This window comes from Cornus florida, unplaced genomic scaffold (genome assembly GCF_030987335.1).
Source record: "Cornus florida cultivar Cherokee Brave unplaced genomic scaffold, ASM3098733v1 CherokeeBrave_3.0.0_Hap2_Chr08, whole genome shotgun sequence".
Classification (NCBI taxonomy): domain Eukaryota; kingdom Viridiplantae; phylum Streptophyta; class Magnoliopsida; order Cornales; family Cornaceae; genus Cornus; species Cornus florida.
Window position 1 is genome coordinate 73,743,252 of NW_026775578.1, and position 17,690 is coordinate 73,760,941.

The following is a 17,690-nucleotide window of genomic DNA, read 5'->3' on the forward strand; positions in this document are numbered from 1 at the left end:
CTCATAAAAAAAAAAATGAAATCTCTCTTTATTTCTCCACACAAAGTGTCATGTTAAATACAATAAAAGTAGGCCTCTCAACAAGAGTTATAACCCCTTCAAAATACATTGAAAGTAATCCTCTATAACAATCTCCAAAAGACAAGAATTTTTTCACCGCCTTGGGGTCACATTTGTTATAGTGTGCATAACGGGAGTGGAACCCAACAATTTTTAGTTTTATTTCAGTAAAATTAAAATAAGCAAAAATCAAACAAAAGTACAAATTGAACCTATTCATTCCCCTCTAGTTATTTTTCAAATTAAAATTCCACTACCATTCCGCGTAGCGCAAGTCACAATATTACATTTCTAAGAGAGGAATATTACATTTCTAATATAGGGTATAGAAGTAATTGATTGTTACTGTGAATGTATGAATCTCATGGTAACTAGATTATCATCAACCATCATGGTTAGATAAATCAGCAAATTGAATATGAGCTAAAAGAAGTCCATTTTAAGAATAACCCATATTAGGAAAATCTCAAAACTATTTTACAGATGAATTACAATAGATATTGCCAATGGACATGCCTAGGCCTCCAATGGCAGTCCAGCAGAAAAATGAAATGATACAATATCATGTTTGGCTGCCACAAGATTCTAGATATTATGTGTGTTTTTTTTTTTTCCTTATATTTTCTGCATAACCAAACAAAAAATAAAGGAATCAAAACAACAGTTTGGACTCAGTATTGTATCTCATCTAAGGGGAAAGGGTGAATGTAAGCTGAATCCATTTGCCAAATCTTGAGTGAAGCTGTGACCTTCAATCCTGTGGCATTGTTAAACAGGAATAGCCGCGCTGCGCCATCTATTGCACTTGTTGGATAAACTCTTGATGTGATGACTGATCTCCCTCCTTGAGCAAAGCTCTCCACAACGGAATGATCAACCTGAATCCAATTTCGGGAGACAAATCGTTGAGTGTTCTCTTCTAATTAAGCTTCTAAGACACATTTCTGCAGTGAAACTCATTCGAACGTACTGAAGTTTGACAAATTTTAGGGTAATTAATGTATAATATGACAAGTATCAACCCCTTTGGTAGAAGTAATAAGGAGCCATTTGTGATGCAGAATTTGCATTTAGAAGTACTATATATATATACTTAGAACTTTTACTTACATCTATATCTCAAGCTTTAGGCTCCAGTTTAGCTAAATATAAATATGTATTGAAATAAAAAGATAATAAGAGATTGTGACGTACCAATAATCTCATGGAGAATTTTTCACCATCAAGCACAGGGACTATGCTTCCATAAATTTTTCTGAAAACATAGGAAGCCTTTGATGATCTGCATAGATAAACATATGGCGTTACAATATTTTGCTCGCGTAGCTGAATTTCAACCATCTGATTATATTTTAAATCATGAAATCTAAGAAAAAGAGCAACTTCTAAGCAAGAAATAACTCTGGATTCAAGAAATAGTAACTCCAAAACACAAAGTACAATCTTAATGTTTTCACACTTGTGTAACTTACAAATCATTCAAAAATCAGATAATTGGTATAGTAGTAACTTACAAATGCACAAGATATACTTCCTAGTGAATATGTAGAGAAGCATACCTTGTTTCATCAGCACAGAACCAAGTCTTGGCACTCCCATCAGTGTCTTTGGCGATGTAGAAATAAACCGGTGTTTGTTCAGAAAGTGTTTCATCAGCAATAACCAGAAGGCCAAATGGTCCCATGGCACCCCTTGCAGTAGCACCACCGGTGCAATTGTAGTTCACATTGTCTTCAACCGTCGCCTCCAGTGCCTCTTTATCTATTTCAAAGGTGGCACTTATGTCTAGCTGCAACCATCGCCAAACTACCAATTTTTTAGCAAATATACAATTTAACAGTAATAATCCAGAAATCTTAGCAAAACAAATCAGAGACCTGAGTAGCTAAGCCTATATTCAGCGGCACAACTGATCCGGGTCCAACCACCACCTCATTGAATTCGGTGCTCTTTCTTCTCAAGCTCTCCACTTCGTCCACAGGCCAGTGAAGTAAATTGGTTCCGGTCTTATTGTCAAACAATACAGTCCTGGGAATGGTCTGTGAAGCACAACAAGAAATCAATTTAGCCATTCATAATTTCATTCGGAGCTTTCATGAGCTGTTTACAGTATTTACTTATGTTGCGCATTCTAATTTAGCCAGAAAAGAGAGAGAGAAAAAAAAAAAAAACAAATTACTAGTTGGTACAAGTAAAAACAACACACATGAGATGTAGAGGTGCTTATTTTGTATTGGTTCCATTGAATATTTTTGGTTTCACATATTTAAGTGCTAGAGTTCATGATTAAACTTTTCTTCATATATTTTCTTCTTCTTCTTCTTCTTCTTTTGTGTGTGTATGTTTGTATGTGTGTGTGTTTTTTTGGGGGGAGTGTTTTGAAATAAAAAAATTATGAGGCCACAACTACACCATGTGAAGACCAAACCACTTAATCCCCAATCCCAAAAGCAAATCAGTTGTAAAGTGCTTATGATATTCTTCAATGATTCTGCATATATATATATATATATATAGTCAAATGCTATTTAAATCACAATGGGGCCTCTCAGTTTTTTTTTGGGAATTCTTCTCACACTCGGCTGAAAATAAATTTAGATCAGATATGAAAGAGAAACATTCTCAGGCAACAATGTTCTTACTAAATGACTACATAAGACATAATTATAGATTCACTAAATCTTCGAAAAGGTCAAAAAAAAAAAAAAAAATCATTCACAAACAGTATGAAATGCTTCTCACAAATTCAATTATTGCAATGACTGAAAGAGAACTGATTATGACTAGAGAATATTAATCAAAGTAAACAATATAGTCAGAAAGTGGTGGCCTGGTGGGACAGACTAAAAACTAAAGCATAAAATTCATTGATTGATTGAACAAGTGTCCAACAAATAGCATTAATGTCAGTGTATTTAATAGATGTGATCAAATAATTGCTTGAAATGGTAGTACTAATAATTAAATATAGAGTGATTATATAAAAGAAGTTCGAGAGTAATTATAGAGGTTGATGCTGTCGAAAATATTTATGACATCGTGACCACGTCTGAAATTATTTAGTCAGAGTTGTCTGACTTAGGGGTGCACAAAAATTAGTTTATGAAGTAAGAGAGAAGAATGAATATATTAATAATTTTGAATGTATTAATTTATGTTTTAGAAGTGAATGCATTAGCAGTTTTGAATGTGTTAGTTAACTTGATTTAAATTTGAATTTTGAAATATGAATATTTCAATAAATAAATAAATAAAGGGGAACCGAACCCAAACCGAACCAAACCGATGTTTCATGGTTTGGTTTGGTTCGGTTCGGTTCCTTTGGTCAAATGATTTGGTTTTGTTCTAAATTTTCTGAAACTGTTAGGAATAATTTAATTCCAAAAAATTTTTAAGTCCGTCCAAACCGAATCATATGCACCCTAATCAGGCCACTCTAAAATATTATTCATAAATATAATAAGTCAAAAAAAGTTACGAGGAGGATTAGAATGAGTATTATTACCTGAACAGATGCCCATCCCTTCAAAAGATCATCATATTCACTATCAGTTTCTCCAGTCCAACCCCAAAGGATCCTCCTATCCTTATTTTGGTCATAGAATGTCTTTGATGCATAGTACTTCCCATAATCCACCCGTAACCCGAGACCCACATCCAACTCCGGGTTATCAGGTGTCCATCTACCACTAATCGGATCATATGTCCCAAGGGCATAATAATCATGCTTGTCATCATCCAAACTTGCCTTAAGCACGTGCTTCAAACCCGGTCCATTAGCTGATGTGTTCAAACCATTCTTCCGGGGCATCAAAACCGGGTAAAAGTCCATGCATTCCCACATGCCCGTACCCGGAACCGCATGCAAGAATCCATCTAACAGCTCATAGTTTGTGAAGTTGGTGGTTTGATACACTAGCGAAATGCCCGTGGTGTTAACCTTTGACCCAATTATGATCCGCCATTTCCCATCGGGGTCAAGCCATGCCGTTGTCGGGTCCCTGAAGTCTTTGGGAGCAATACCGGGTGGAGGGACTAAGACCGGGTTACCCGCATACTTGACCCAATTACGAAGGAGAGGATCAGATAGGTTGGCAGGGTGCGCAAGGTTTTGCACCTGCACATAATCACCGGTGGCCCCAGTGTAGAGCATTATGATCTGACCATCGGGAAGAATCGTGGCGGACCCCGAAAACACACCATTACAATCAAACCAGCTATCTGGGACCATAGCAGAAGGGAGGTGGAGCCAATGGATCATGTCCTTTGATACCGCATGGCCCCATGTTATGTTGCCCCAAACCGCAGAATCCGGGTTATACTGGTAGAAAATGTGGTACCACCCCATGTGGAACAATGGACCTACAAAAATGCAATCATGTCCCCCATTTCATACATGTAGATATTGTATATGCATATGTAGAGATCGTTTAACTGGGTTGCTATTGTTAAAAGATATTATATATGCATGTGTGTGTATATATATATAGTATTCATAAATTTTAGATCGAATAATTGTAATTTAGCCCCTTTTTACATGGATATATGGTATAGAATTATGTGATGTTAATCAATCACACCTTGATGTATAAATAAAAATTTTAACATTTATTTGTCACTTGTTGGTTTAACAAACACATAATTCAGAGTAATGTGAAAACGTACCATCAGGATCTGATGCAGAAATTACCAGATTCCCCACAAGAGCAACCATGAAAAATGACAATAAAATTGGATTAGAAAACCATAATATATGTTTATATGTATCAATAATGGAGTACTATAAAATAGCAAAAGGCCGGTAAAAAGTTAAAAGTGATTGTGTTTTGTACCCACCACTCATCCAATTCTTTTGGGGTTGAAAATGATAGGTTGTTCTTTGCCATGACAACATAGCATTGGTCCACGGGTACACCTTCCCGTCGCCGGAAAACTGCCGGAAAGTCTTCTCCGACACTCCCAATGATACCCCTCTCGAAGGTGGCAGCTCCAAGGTCTCCGGCGAGGACATCGAAGAAGGTGGATCGGTATTGACCGTAGCTTGGTTAAGGATCAAAACGATCAAAGACAGCAGACCCAATGTGGAGAGCAAGATACAGGTGAGACCCTTCTTGGGTCGGCGTTGATTGGCCGGAGATCCAGTTGATTGGGTTTGGTCCGATAGGAGAGTGTAAGAAGTTGCATTTTCAAGATCATCAGGGGTTGAAGTGGTAGCGTGGGTGTCCATTTTTGGTTGATTGAGCTGTGAATAGAGAGGTAGTAGCTCATTAAAAATTAAAGGAGTTTGCGGTGTTATATAGATGAATAGAGAGAGAGAGAGAGAGTTAGAGTTGGACTAGTCTAGTGGAGTGGCGTCAGAAAGAGGACGTTGTGTCAAAGATATTTTGTTGATAACTTTGTCTTTGTTTGTGCAGAATTCTTCATTAAGTTTAGGTGTTTTTTCTCGTCCGTTCTTCAATTTTATTTTCTTATTTTATGATTTATTTGTGTTTGTTGGTATAAGGTTATTTTTGGGGTTCTTTGTCGATTTGTCGATGTTGTGTGACTACTTTTTATTGTTAAAAAAAAAAAAAAAAAAAAAAAAAAAAAAAATGAGAAAGAAAGGTAACAGAATAGCACTAGCGCGTATTCCAATTTTAATTACACGATAAGTTTTTTCTAAAAATTGGAGACAACAAAGGAAAATATGGCTTTCAAGGCCGAGAAGAAGACAGATGCGGAGAAGAAGCTGCTAAAGGAGGCCACGTCCTCATAGAAAAAGAAGAAAAGGTAATTTTCGGGAAAAAAAAAGAAAAAGAAAAAGGAGGAAGAAGGTCGAGAAGAGTGGAGGACCAGAAATTATGAGAATTTATCTATGAGTTTCAGAACGGCGATCAAAATTATTTCTCAATATCTGGTGAAGTGACGACCAGAGATTGGTTGCGTGTGAGGACCAGAGAGTTGGTCGGCGAAGGAACCGGTAAGTACATACATCCATCTGTTTTTTGGTTCCCATTTGCTCTATTCGTTATGTACATACATCCTTAATTTTATTCGTAACTCCGCATATAGTGTATCTTATTTTTATAGCCATATATAAAAATTTCCACCACTAAGTATGACAAGTTCTCAACCAATTGACTACTAGTGGGCATGTGTCATGTCACCAAATTGGTGATCTAGCCCCAGGTGGGGTTGACATGGATAATTGACCGTCTGGGATGAAACACTCTGCCTTTAGTTTTGATTAGGACCCACTTACCACCACAACCCTTTGTTTTTTAAAAAATCCTACTCTATTTCAATACATGCTTTGAAAGCTGTTCCCATTCCTTGTCTTCTTATGCTGCTTTATTATTTCAACTACTATTATTATTTATTAAAAAACAAAACCCTCTTTCTCTCTCTATCTTTATGTCCCTTCCTTGACTGGTACTGATGAGAATTTGACTCCACGAGAAATTGAACAAAAAATCTTTTTTTGGCTGCGTCATGCCAAATAATTCACTACCCTAATTTTGGAATACTTAATTTAAAGTTAAAAGATCAATTTGGTACTTCATTATTCCATCTAAAATTGTCATTCATTCTATATATATATATATATATATATATATAAGTACAAGGTCGTATAATTAGATAGACTATATATATATTTAAGTACAAGGTCGTATAGTTAGATAGACTTGTTTTATTGTTGTAATTTATGATGCAGTCTAGAGTTTCAGTACCATCGAAACTAATTAAATTTATATATATTTAAGATATAGTTAATTAATTGTAATGGCTCTTAATTTTTAGTTAAGTACTTGAGAACAAGACAAAAGGAATAAAGGGAAATTGTAAGCGAAAAAAAAAAAAGGAAGAAGGATTTGTATGGTTAAAGATGGAGCAGATATAGGTTTCAAAAATATGGATGAAATGAAGCTAAGCATTGTTTATATAAATCAGATTAAGATAACAAATCATCAGGAGGACAGATGGAGCATCTATCTTTTGGAACAAGGGCATAGCATGACCCCATTTTTGCATCATAAATATCAATTATATGGGCTTTATATAATATATATATATAAATATATAGAAGCATTTAAGTGAAAGGAATGAATCCACGATTATGAAGGGTATGGGGGCAACAATCTCCCCTTCCAATTAAGACAAGACACATCAGCATCTAAGGGGATCATCACAAACACTGAGACTATTCAATCTTCAAATTGGGCCTCTACAAGAAACTTAGGCCGGGTTAACTAAGCATAATTGGCTGAACTCATTAAGAAGGCCGGAGATGATGAGACTCCAAGCCGAATTACGAATATATTACTAAGCCTATTTTTAGTAACAGTTCTATTAGAAAAATGATTATAAACTCTGGAAACCAAATAATGTAAATCCTTATTATAAGGATAGTATAAGGTGATTCAGATTCTTAAGGGACAAGCAATGCGAGGTCTAAAAGGACTCGATGAGGGTTTTCCTTATATAAAAAGGGGTTAGGATCCTCAATAGAGAAAGAGAAAAAAGAGCAAAACCCCCAAAAAAGAGATCCAATTCTAATTCTCATTGCCAGAACTACGTTATGACCTAATTCTTACGCTCTATGAGGCGGGATATGTAGGCAATCTAGGTAATCTTAGGTTCCGTCATATCATCGAAATACTCCCTCATCTCTATACAATTTCTCTAGTTCAAAATTTTTTCTCCATTATTATTTTGGGTGTAGTAATTACAGAGATTTCGTTGACTTGTCAAAGTCTAACGAATTTTTGCACCTATACTTTGGCGCCGTCTGTGGGAAACGTATAGAAATATATCCTACGAGTGATTAGTTATCTAGCTTAGATCACGTTAAACCAGTAACGTGATGCATGGGATTTGAACCTATCCCTTTCCATGAAAATTACAATCGGTGTTCATCTAGGCGAAGTCCAGTAACGTGTCCAATCCTTTCCAACCGCCAGCTGGTTTTGAAGGTCTCCACTCCTGGCAGACTCCGAAGCCCGTGTTCCTCACACGGCCAGATCTTTTGCACAACAAGTGTAACCGTCCAACCACAACGCGTAACACACCAAAAGTAACAACACTTTAAATTAAAATCTCCAACGTGACTTTCATCCATACAAAGTCTAGCAACGTGATGAATTCACGAATTCCAGCAACGTGACTCTCTAGGATTTAAACCCAGCATTGACAATTCTATGTTGCTCACACGGCCGACGGATCTACACTGAGATCCGGTCGGTAGGATCTTCGTTCAATACCAAATCAAGTGATTTTTGAATCTAAATTTATTAATTTTTTGTTGTCTATCAAATAGTATGTATGGTATCATCCATTTCTGTTTGAAATGACCATTTTAACCCCAATTCAATACCTTGTCTATATTAAACCCTAACTTTTGCATTTGTTTCTTTATGAGTTTTGTGACTTCTTAGAAGATCACTTTGGAGTCTTAGAGGTGGTGTACATCTCTAGAGACCCCTTCTCTTTTTCTTGCTTCTGCGTTTGGGATTTGTTATCAGATTAGTTTTCGGGTTACTCGCTGATACATCGGGTTCTTTGAAATTTAGGCAGTCATATGTTACCATGATAGTCAAGCAATTGTTGTAAATAAGCTTCATGAACCATCAGGTTCTTAGAAGAAATTACTCTCCCCTATAATTAAAATAAAAAACAAAAGGTCGCCCACCTTTAAACAGGAAACAATCACTTGTTGACAAAATCGCTAAAAAAGGAAATAAGGTATGCTTTTATTTTTTTTTTCTTTACTTACCAATTTTGTTGGTTTTCATTTATCAACATTAAGTTTCTATTTCTATAATCTGTTTACAAGTCTTTCAAGGAAAACAAAGAGGACAAATTGATCAAAATGAGTTGTAAGTGCCAAAAATGGAAAAGGTAACATATTATTAGTAAACAAAGAGGACAAATTGATCAATATTTAGAAATGTACTTTCTTTAGATTTCTCTAATAATGACTTACCTATTGACAATAGTAAGACATCTTCCACTAGTCAACTGTGGAGAATTGTATTAGGTCTGATCAAATAGTTTTTTTCACTTTAAGAATCAATCATTGCTCTTATATGATTAAAATTGTAAATTACTCATTTTGTGCATATAATATTAATTATGAACATATATTAATTTCTCTTGCAGGCTCATCAAAGCATTCCAACTGCTGGGAATGATGTTGTTTTACCAACCATAAGTCCTCCTACTTCGTAAATTCTTGATAAGATGGCAACACAAGAAAGTCATTCCATAATTGAATTGTCCATATTTTAATCAATTTAGAGTTTATAAATGTATACATCTAATTCGGTGAAATGTAAACTTTGTATTTTATTTATAACATCTATTTTTTTTTTTTTTTTTTTTTTTTTTAAAGAGGTTAATCTATCTCAACATTGGAATGAAATGCAAGCTGAAGAGGTTAATGATTTTTCCAACCTTACAGAGAAGTCATTTGAGGTAATTGAGAATTAAGTGCATGCGTTATACATTAATATCCCTTTCAACATTGTCAATTTCAATGTTGATGATTCTTTTTTCTATATACTAGATCCATCCAACCCATTACATGCTTATGAGCAATTCACCTTTACAAAATCTGAACTTTGGGAAACTTCTACATGTTTAAAAATCTACTTGTTTATGCATATTCATGTATCAATGTTTTATGTACATCATTCATTATGCTTTATAGAATCATGAAAGATTCAGGTCCAATACTTTAACTTATGGTTGCGTTTTTACTGTGAAAATAATTAGGAGCTAATGATTTAGTTAAGGTATATAATTTTATGAAAAGTTTTAGTTATGAGTGAAAAATAAGTAGTTATCAAATGCATTTTTAGTTATATACAGCCAATTTGTTTTCAATGATTTTGTAGGTTCTATTTGAAGTGCTTACAATCAAATTAGTTTTGATATAGAAATTGGAAGAAATTGATGGATGCACCAGCTTCTTTTTTTCACCCTTTTCCTTTTTACCCTTTTTCATTTTATACTGGATTGTGATGGCAGATGTACTTTTCTAAATCTTAAAGTACTTTTTAAACTCTTTTTGAGACCCTTACAATATATAATTGGTATTTTTGGTTTGATTGCAATTGCTGAAAGTTATCTATTAGTGTTATTTAGAAAAAAATTCTTAATTTAAGATCAGAATGGCCAACTCTTGCTTTGTGCGTTTCAAAGAGATCCACAAGTGCAATACCAACTCGCGTGGGGAGTACATTCGCAAGAATGAAACTCAAATGGATGGAGAAGTTTGTCACTAGAAAGTGAACTGGCAAATGTACATTCGTGCAGTCTAAGGAAGAGCCTTTTGGATAAGAAGTTAAGATTAAAATCAAAGCCAAAATGTACATTCATGTTCTAACTTCTAAGATGGTAATGAATACCATGAAAATCCCCAACACCTAAGATGGAAATTCCTAGACATTCTCCTCAATCTGACTATTTGCTCTGTTCTAAATCGCCAAGAAAAGAAAAAGAGGCAAAAAGACCTCTTGACATTCTGTACACAACATCTGTTATACAACTAAATTTTAACCATCATGGCCTCTATACCTAAGTAATGGTAATTTGAATATATACACTTCGGTATACGACTCTTTGGAGTAGAACAATAAATTATGCCTAATAAAAATTTCTCAGGGTGCTTAAGAAATTTAAATTCATTACGCCAACCTATTCTAGCATCATTTTAAAATAGAGCAATATACATCAAAATTCAATATATTGAACTTGGATTTCAGAATTGAATTGCTAATAGGGGTTACAATAATCATTATATTAAAATATATTACAGCATGAGTTCACTTAACGGGAACCAAAATAATAATAAGAAAATCTAACATTTCCAAAATGAATACAATGTTGCCATTGCACAGTCCAAACAATCACGAGCAGCCAAAACGCATGAGTTAAGCCGAGTATGCCTAGATCAATAGCCTTTTGCAGTGACTTCTTCAATAGCCTCTTACGGATGAAAGCCTCAACATTCCATTAAGCATAGCATGCCCAGATTAATGGCCTCTAACCATTCTGCTTTTCCTGGCCAAACATTTTACAAAATTAATTAAACTTGGAGTAATCATAGTTAAATAATGTATAAAGAATAAGAAGTAACTATTCATATTAATTGTATTTGTAGGAAATCAGGTATTACTATAATAACGGCGGAAGCGTATCCAGGTTACTTCAAAGTTGCTTTACCCGAATCGGAAACGAACCGTTGGATGCTTCACATGCCAAGCCTCGATCAATCTCGCAGTGGAACTATACTACGTATATAGTTGTTAATGGCAATGAATCTATATATATATATATATATATATATATATATATTGTCTTTGAAAAGGTAAACAAGAGATCTTATTCAAAACCAATTAGGCAAAGTCTATATACATGATCATGGAAGCCCCTGTTCACCAAGTAACAACAGCTAGCAAATAAACCTATCCAACTTACAAGCATTTACTGCAACCATCGCTTACCCAAAGGGAGACATTGAGACCTGAATAGAAGGTGAGAGCAATACCACCGGTAACCTCATATATTCGATAACAAAGATAGTTGTAAGGCAAAATAAATTTCTTCATAATCCAACACCACTAGTTATTCAGCCAAATCTAAACCAGATGAATAAAACTAATATCAGTAAACCACAAAAGGATGTACACCACTATAGTTCATCTGGTTGGACTCTTCATACCACACATTTGTGATTAATAATCAGAGCAGCCAAGATAATGAAGGCAATCAACATTAGATTTATCAATACAACTATAAAAGCACTAATTAGAGAAAAAGCAATCAGAAATCTCCCATTCTCTACACTGCCATTCGTCAACTAAAAAATGAAGGCAATTGCAATTATATTAATATCGAATCCATTCATCAAACCATTTCATAATTCTAAATTCACAAAATAAAATTCATTGAACGTTTTAAATAAATATATCAAATCACTATCAAATAAATAAAGGCAATTGCAATTATATTATTATTGAATCAATTTATCAAACCATTCCATAATTCTAAATTCATAAAACACAATATATAACTATAGTTTTTACATATATCAAATCACTGAAACAATCAACCATTTTAATGGTAAGTCAACTGAAGATACAAAGAATTTTCCCCAATTCTAGAGAGAGAAACTTTACACTTCAAAAATATTTTTCAACCCCTTTTCCCTCTATTTTCTATCTATTTATAGGCGGTTACAAACTATCCTCATGTTTTCTAACTGACTCACTTGTGATGGGCTAGCCTTGTCCTCTCTCGTCTGCTTTGAACCCAACTCCTTTCCTTCTTCTTCAGGTCCATTCACTGTCCTCCTTCTTTTGGGCCTGTTCAGTGTGGATTGGCTTTGCTTCGATTACGATTACCCGACCCGTTCCGAGCATCTTGAACTGAACTGAGCCCAGGTCATTAATTGTATCTTCATTTGCCCCATAATCTCTCCCTAGTTAATTAGGGTGAGATTATCGAAAAGACACAATCATGATTTGACGGCTTGGAGTGTTGACATGGGGAATCAAACGGTTGGCTTCAAGACCCACACTTTGAGATCTGCCACACCATTTTCAATGTAACTCATTAAGTACTGAATCGCTTTCTCTTTTAAAAACCCTCACCCCATAACTCCTGGCTCCTTTCAACATTTCTCATTTCCATCATTTATCGTTTTGTCCCTTGATTATCTTTATTGTTTACCTGTTTTTACCAACGAGCCTCTCTTAATTTTTTCGGCGAACTTTTTCCTTGCAATTCGGCTTTCTCACTGTTACAGAATACTCTGCGAACTCTTTTTTCAAGGTTAGTTTCTTTCTTTTGCCATCTCTTGGAAGGAAAAGGATTTTACATTTAAAAATTTCCCTCCCCTTCCATGGCTCATCTTGATTTGGATGCCATTCATTCTAAGAACGATATTCCAGATGATGTTTCCCTCAGGATTTATCCCACGAATCTGGATGAGAGTTCTGGTGAAGGTCTCCTTCCTGGGGAAATTATATTTTCCGCTCTTTACTTGAACGTTCCCTTTACATCCATTCTTCTATTATGTCCTCAACAAATTAGGGCTCTGCCCTCTGCAGGTTAACCCTAATTTCTTTAGGGTAATATCGGTCCTTCTTCTCTTGAATTGTGATAGAGATCTCGATCTGGATATTATTGACCTCCTTCTTTGCTACTGAGAAGTATTTCCACTTTTACCCCATTGAAAAACGATCCATCTGTACACAAGCTTTCTTCTGAAAAGGGTTGGAGGCAAAACTTAATTGGGGTCAGTGGAAATTAGCGAACTCCATTCGCTCAGTCCTTCCTTGTCCCAACCACCTTTGGAGAGTGCTCTGTCTCCAACTACAAGGAGCTTAAAAAACACCCAACTGATTGCCATTGTGAAAATTGCCTTCCCCATTTCTACAACTTTCTTTGTAGATGCCTTCAGATAGATCATGATGAATTGGTTTACAGTGTTTGCAGGGTCAAGTTTGACGTTCTGTAGGAGAAAGTGTTTAACAACATTCCTTCAGCCATCGAGCTACTCATTCTTGACAACCTTTCAGACATATCCCTTCTCGGATCCACCATGAACAGTATCCGGATTCCTTCCTTCAGCAAGAGGAGGCGCTCTGCCCCCTCTCATTCAACTGCAGCCGTCACTACTTCAGATTCCTCTCCGGTTCTGGTTCCTGCTCAAGCTACCGAATAGTTGATCGTTGGGCCCTCTGCGCCACACTTAACCGAAGTTCAAACCTACGCGCCAATCAATGAACCCTCTAACACTTTGGCTGGAACTTCCCCATAATCTTCCCCACAAGACACTTAGATAGTTAGGGAAATGCTCAGACTGTTGGGAATTCTTCTCAAGGTACTGTTGGCTCTTCTCCTGGCCGAGCTGCTGCATTAGAAAAAAGGCAAGGCAAGAGGCCCATGCCTGAGGGTGGCTCCTACCAAAGCGATATGCCTTTGGCTCAGAGGGCCCAGACCTCTATCAGAGTCACCGGTCCTTCTTTCCCTCATCTACTATCCATTCCGACGGGTGAATCTGCCAGAACGTTCGACTCATCACCAACTGTCATTCCATGGTGCCCCATATTCAGCCGTGAGGATGGGTCAGTCATTGCTCCCATAGATTCCTCCTCAAAAGACCCACTTACATCATTTGCCTTTTACAGAGGCCTCTAGACTCCCAAAGACATTTCTGATCAAAACAAAATGACCTTGAACGAAATGTATAGGCGCTTCCCAGCAACTGCTGTTGAGGTAACTCCTCATTCTTTTTTAACACATTTGTTTTCATTCTGATCATTTGATAGCTGTACTTATCTGAATGCCCTTGCCTTTTTGTAGACTCTTTATGGGATGTTCACCCTTCAGAAAACCACTGAAGTTTTAAACAAGAAGCTTAAACCTGTTTCTGCTAGTCTGGCTAGATCTGTTGATTCAGAAAGTATCACTGAGGCCAAGAATACAGAGCTGCTGGTTAAACTAAATGAGTCAGAGAAAAAATTGACTGCTCTAACGGCCGAGAAGGATTCTCTGAAAGTTGAACGAGATGCCTTTAAGGCTGAAATGCATTCCTTCCAGGATGAAGTTGACGTCCTAAAAATTGAGAAAAACGTCCCACTGACTAAAAGGGCTGCCCTGAGGGCAGAGAAGGGTGACCTTCAGCGCACTTTAATTGCTGAACGGTTATCCTTTGCAAATTCTGAGGAAAAGTTTTCCAATGATCGCTCTATCCTGCTGAATGTCATAGGCAGAGTTGATGGTGGTATGAGAGCTCTGCACAACCGTTTCACCAGGATTGGAGCTCTTAGATACGCTGAGGGGTACAGAGACGGTTTTATTGACTGTTCTCCCCTGAGGGTGAGTCAAGTTCCTAGGCAGGTCCAGATAAGCTGGATGCTTCCCTTGATATTAACCCACCGAACTCTTATCAAGATCCAGACACTACCCCTGCTGAAGACATATTCATCGAGTGTAAAGAAATTACAACTTCAGGGGTGGTTCCACCTCTTCGTCCTACCTTTTTGAGCATTCCCCCCATCACCACCATTGTTCCTATCACTGCTGCTACCACCGACAGACCTCCATCAACTGATGAGTTCATTCAACTTAACTCTCCCAAAGATGGTGATACAGTCAATGGTGAAGAGAACCATAGCGAACCAACTGGTAATGATGGTAATGAAGGTGAATGTGAATGCAATGGATCCGAACCGGGGGAAAAGGGTGCAGACTAAAGAATTTTTTTTATTTGTAGAACAGCATCATCCCTTATGCTTCAAGAATTTGTATTATAATAAATGAAATGATGTTTGTTGTTTTGTCAGAATTTCATCCTTCAATCTTGAATGAGTTGACAATTTGATTCCTTCCTTTTTTTTTTTTTTTTTTTTTTTAACAAAGTGTTTGGCGTTCGGCTAGAATGCCACTTTGCCAATTTGCAAAAGTACTTGGCGTTCGGCTGGTAATGCCAACTCTCACTTACTTTGCCAAGTGCCTAGCGCTCAGCTAGAATACCACTTGCCACTTGGCATTATCTTGTGCAAGTGTTTGGCGTTCGGCTAGTAGTGCCAGCTGCCACTTTCTTTGCTGAATGCCTGGCGCTCAGCCAGAATGCCACTTGCCACTTGGCATTATTTTGTGCAAGTGTTTGGCGTTCGGCTCGTAGTGCCAGCTGCCACTTATTTTGCTAAATGCCTGACACTTGGCTAGAATGCCACTTGCCACTTGGCATTATTTCGTGCAAGTGTTTAGCGTTCGGCTCGTAGTGCCTGCTGCCACTTACTTTGCTGAATGCCTGGCGCTCGGCTAGAATGCCACTTGCCACTTGGCTTATTTTGTGCAAGTGTTTGGCGTTCAGCTCATAGTGCTAGCTTGCCATTTACTTTGCTGAATGCCTGACGCTCGGCCAGAATGCCACTTGCTACTTGGTATTATTTTATGCAAGTGTTTGGTGTTTGGCTCATGGTGCCAGCTGCCACTTACTTTGCTGAATGCCTGGCGCTCGGCTAGAATGCCACTTGTTACTTGGCATTAACTTTATTTCTTGCTCACTTCAATTTTAAAATCAATGGAACTCTTTTTATATATCTTTGAGAAATCTACATACTTGCAAGAGCACAACTCTAAATGAACGCTACTACAGCATTGTATTCTATACTTCTATTGGTAGTACCTTTTTAGAGATGTGGCGTTCCATAGTTTGTTGACCAATCTTCTAGCCATAGTCTCCAATGTATATGCCCCTTTCCCTATGGCTTCTGCCACTCTATAAAGGCCTTCCTATGATGACATCATCTTTTTAACGATCCCCATCTTCTTTTTTAGAACCAGATCACTAGGAGAAAAATTCCTATACTTCACCTTCTTGTTATGACTATTCACGAGTGTTTGCTGATATGATGCAAGCTTTACTGCCGTTGCATCTCTTTTCTCCTCCAGCAAATCAAGATTGAATCTCAACATTCTATCGTTCTGCTCTTGATCCCACGCCAAACTTTGAACGGTTGGAACTAAGTGTTCAATCGGTATTACTGCCTCGGTGCCATACACCATAGCGAAAGGGCTTTCTCCGGTCGGCCATCTTAGAGTTGTTCTATAAGCCCACAAGACGTTCGAAAGTTCATCCAACCATTTTCCTTTTTCACTTTGTAGCTTCTTTTTAATGCAAGCAAAGATTGTTCTGCTCGTGATCTTAGCTTGGCCATTAGCCTGGGGATAGCTGACTGCTGCTAACTTTTGATTGATTCCATACTCTTCCAGCAGTTCCTTCACTTGCTTACTATCGAGATTAGTCCCATTATCCATAACAACTGACCTTGGTACGCTAAAATGACAAATTACATTATTCCAGATGAAGCGTCTTACTTGAGTTTGGGTCACACTAGGGTATGGCTCTGCCTCTACCCACTTAGTGAAATAGTCTATTGCCTGCAGAATATACTTGTTCTGCGATCTCGCGGTCGACAGAGGGCCAACCACATCCATCCCTCATTGCACGAAAGGCCATGGCGTGGCCATTATGTGCAAGTCCTCAGGTGGTTGGTGGATCAATGGTCCAAACCGTTGGCATTTATCGCATCTTCTAGAGAATTCTTCCGCATCTCGTGCCATGTTTGGCCAAAAGTACCCTTGTGTCATTGCCTTGTGTGCCAAAGATCTTCCTCCTGAATAATTTTCGCATACACCTTCATGAATGGTTCGCATGATCTGTCTAGCCTTTGTTGGGGTAACACACTTTAAGTACGGACCTAAAAAGGACCGTCAGTACAATTGATTACACACAATAGCATACTTCGCGGCATTGGACCTGATTTTCCTTGCTTCATCTTTATGCTCGGGCAGCACACCATCGCATATGAAAGCTATGATCGGATCAATCCAGCTTGGCTCATATGGTATAACATTAACTTGCTCCCATACCGAGCAGTTTATAAAAAATGGACGGCTGGTTCAACACATTGATGAGTGCTGAAAAATGCGTATTTAAACCCCTTAAGTTTAGGTATTCTAGAACCTTTATCTATCTTATTTTCCCGTTTTGTATTGATTTCGTGTTATTTCCATTTTCAGGTACTTATCCCCAAAATAAGCTAACTCAGCCAAATAAGAGCATAATTGAA

At 37.2% G+C, this 17,690-nt stretch overlaps 1 protein-coding gene across 1 annotated transcript; it reads right to left on the minus strand.

Annotated features, from left to right (window-relative positions):
• Nucleotides 1-497: 497 nt before the first annotated feature.
• Nucleotides 498-5,572, minus strand: LOC132268122 (beta-fructofuranosidase, soluble isoenzyme I-like). The gene is made up of 7 exons (XM_059768858.1): nucleotides 4,897-5,572; nucleotides 4,726-4,734; nucleotides 3,566-4,422; nucleotides 1,938-2,099; nucleotides 1,620-1,849; nucleotides 1,255-1,342; nucleotides 498-938 (listed from the first exon to the last, which is right to left on the minus strand). The coding sequence occupies exons 1-7, from the start codon at nucleotides 5,285-5,287 to the stop codon at nucleotides 732-734; spliced, it is 1,944 nt and encodes a 647-aa protein (XP_059624841.1). The 5' UTR covers nucleotides 5,288-5,572; the 3' UTR covers nucleotides 498-731.
• Nucleotides 5,573-17,690: the final 12,118 nt, after the last annotated feature.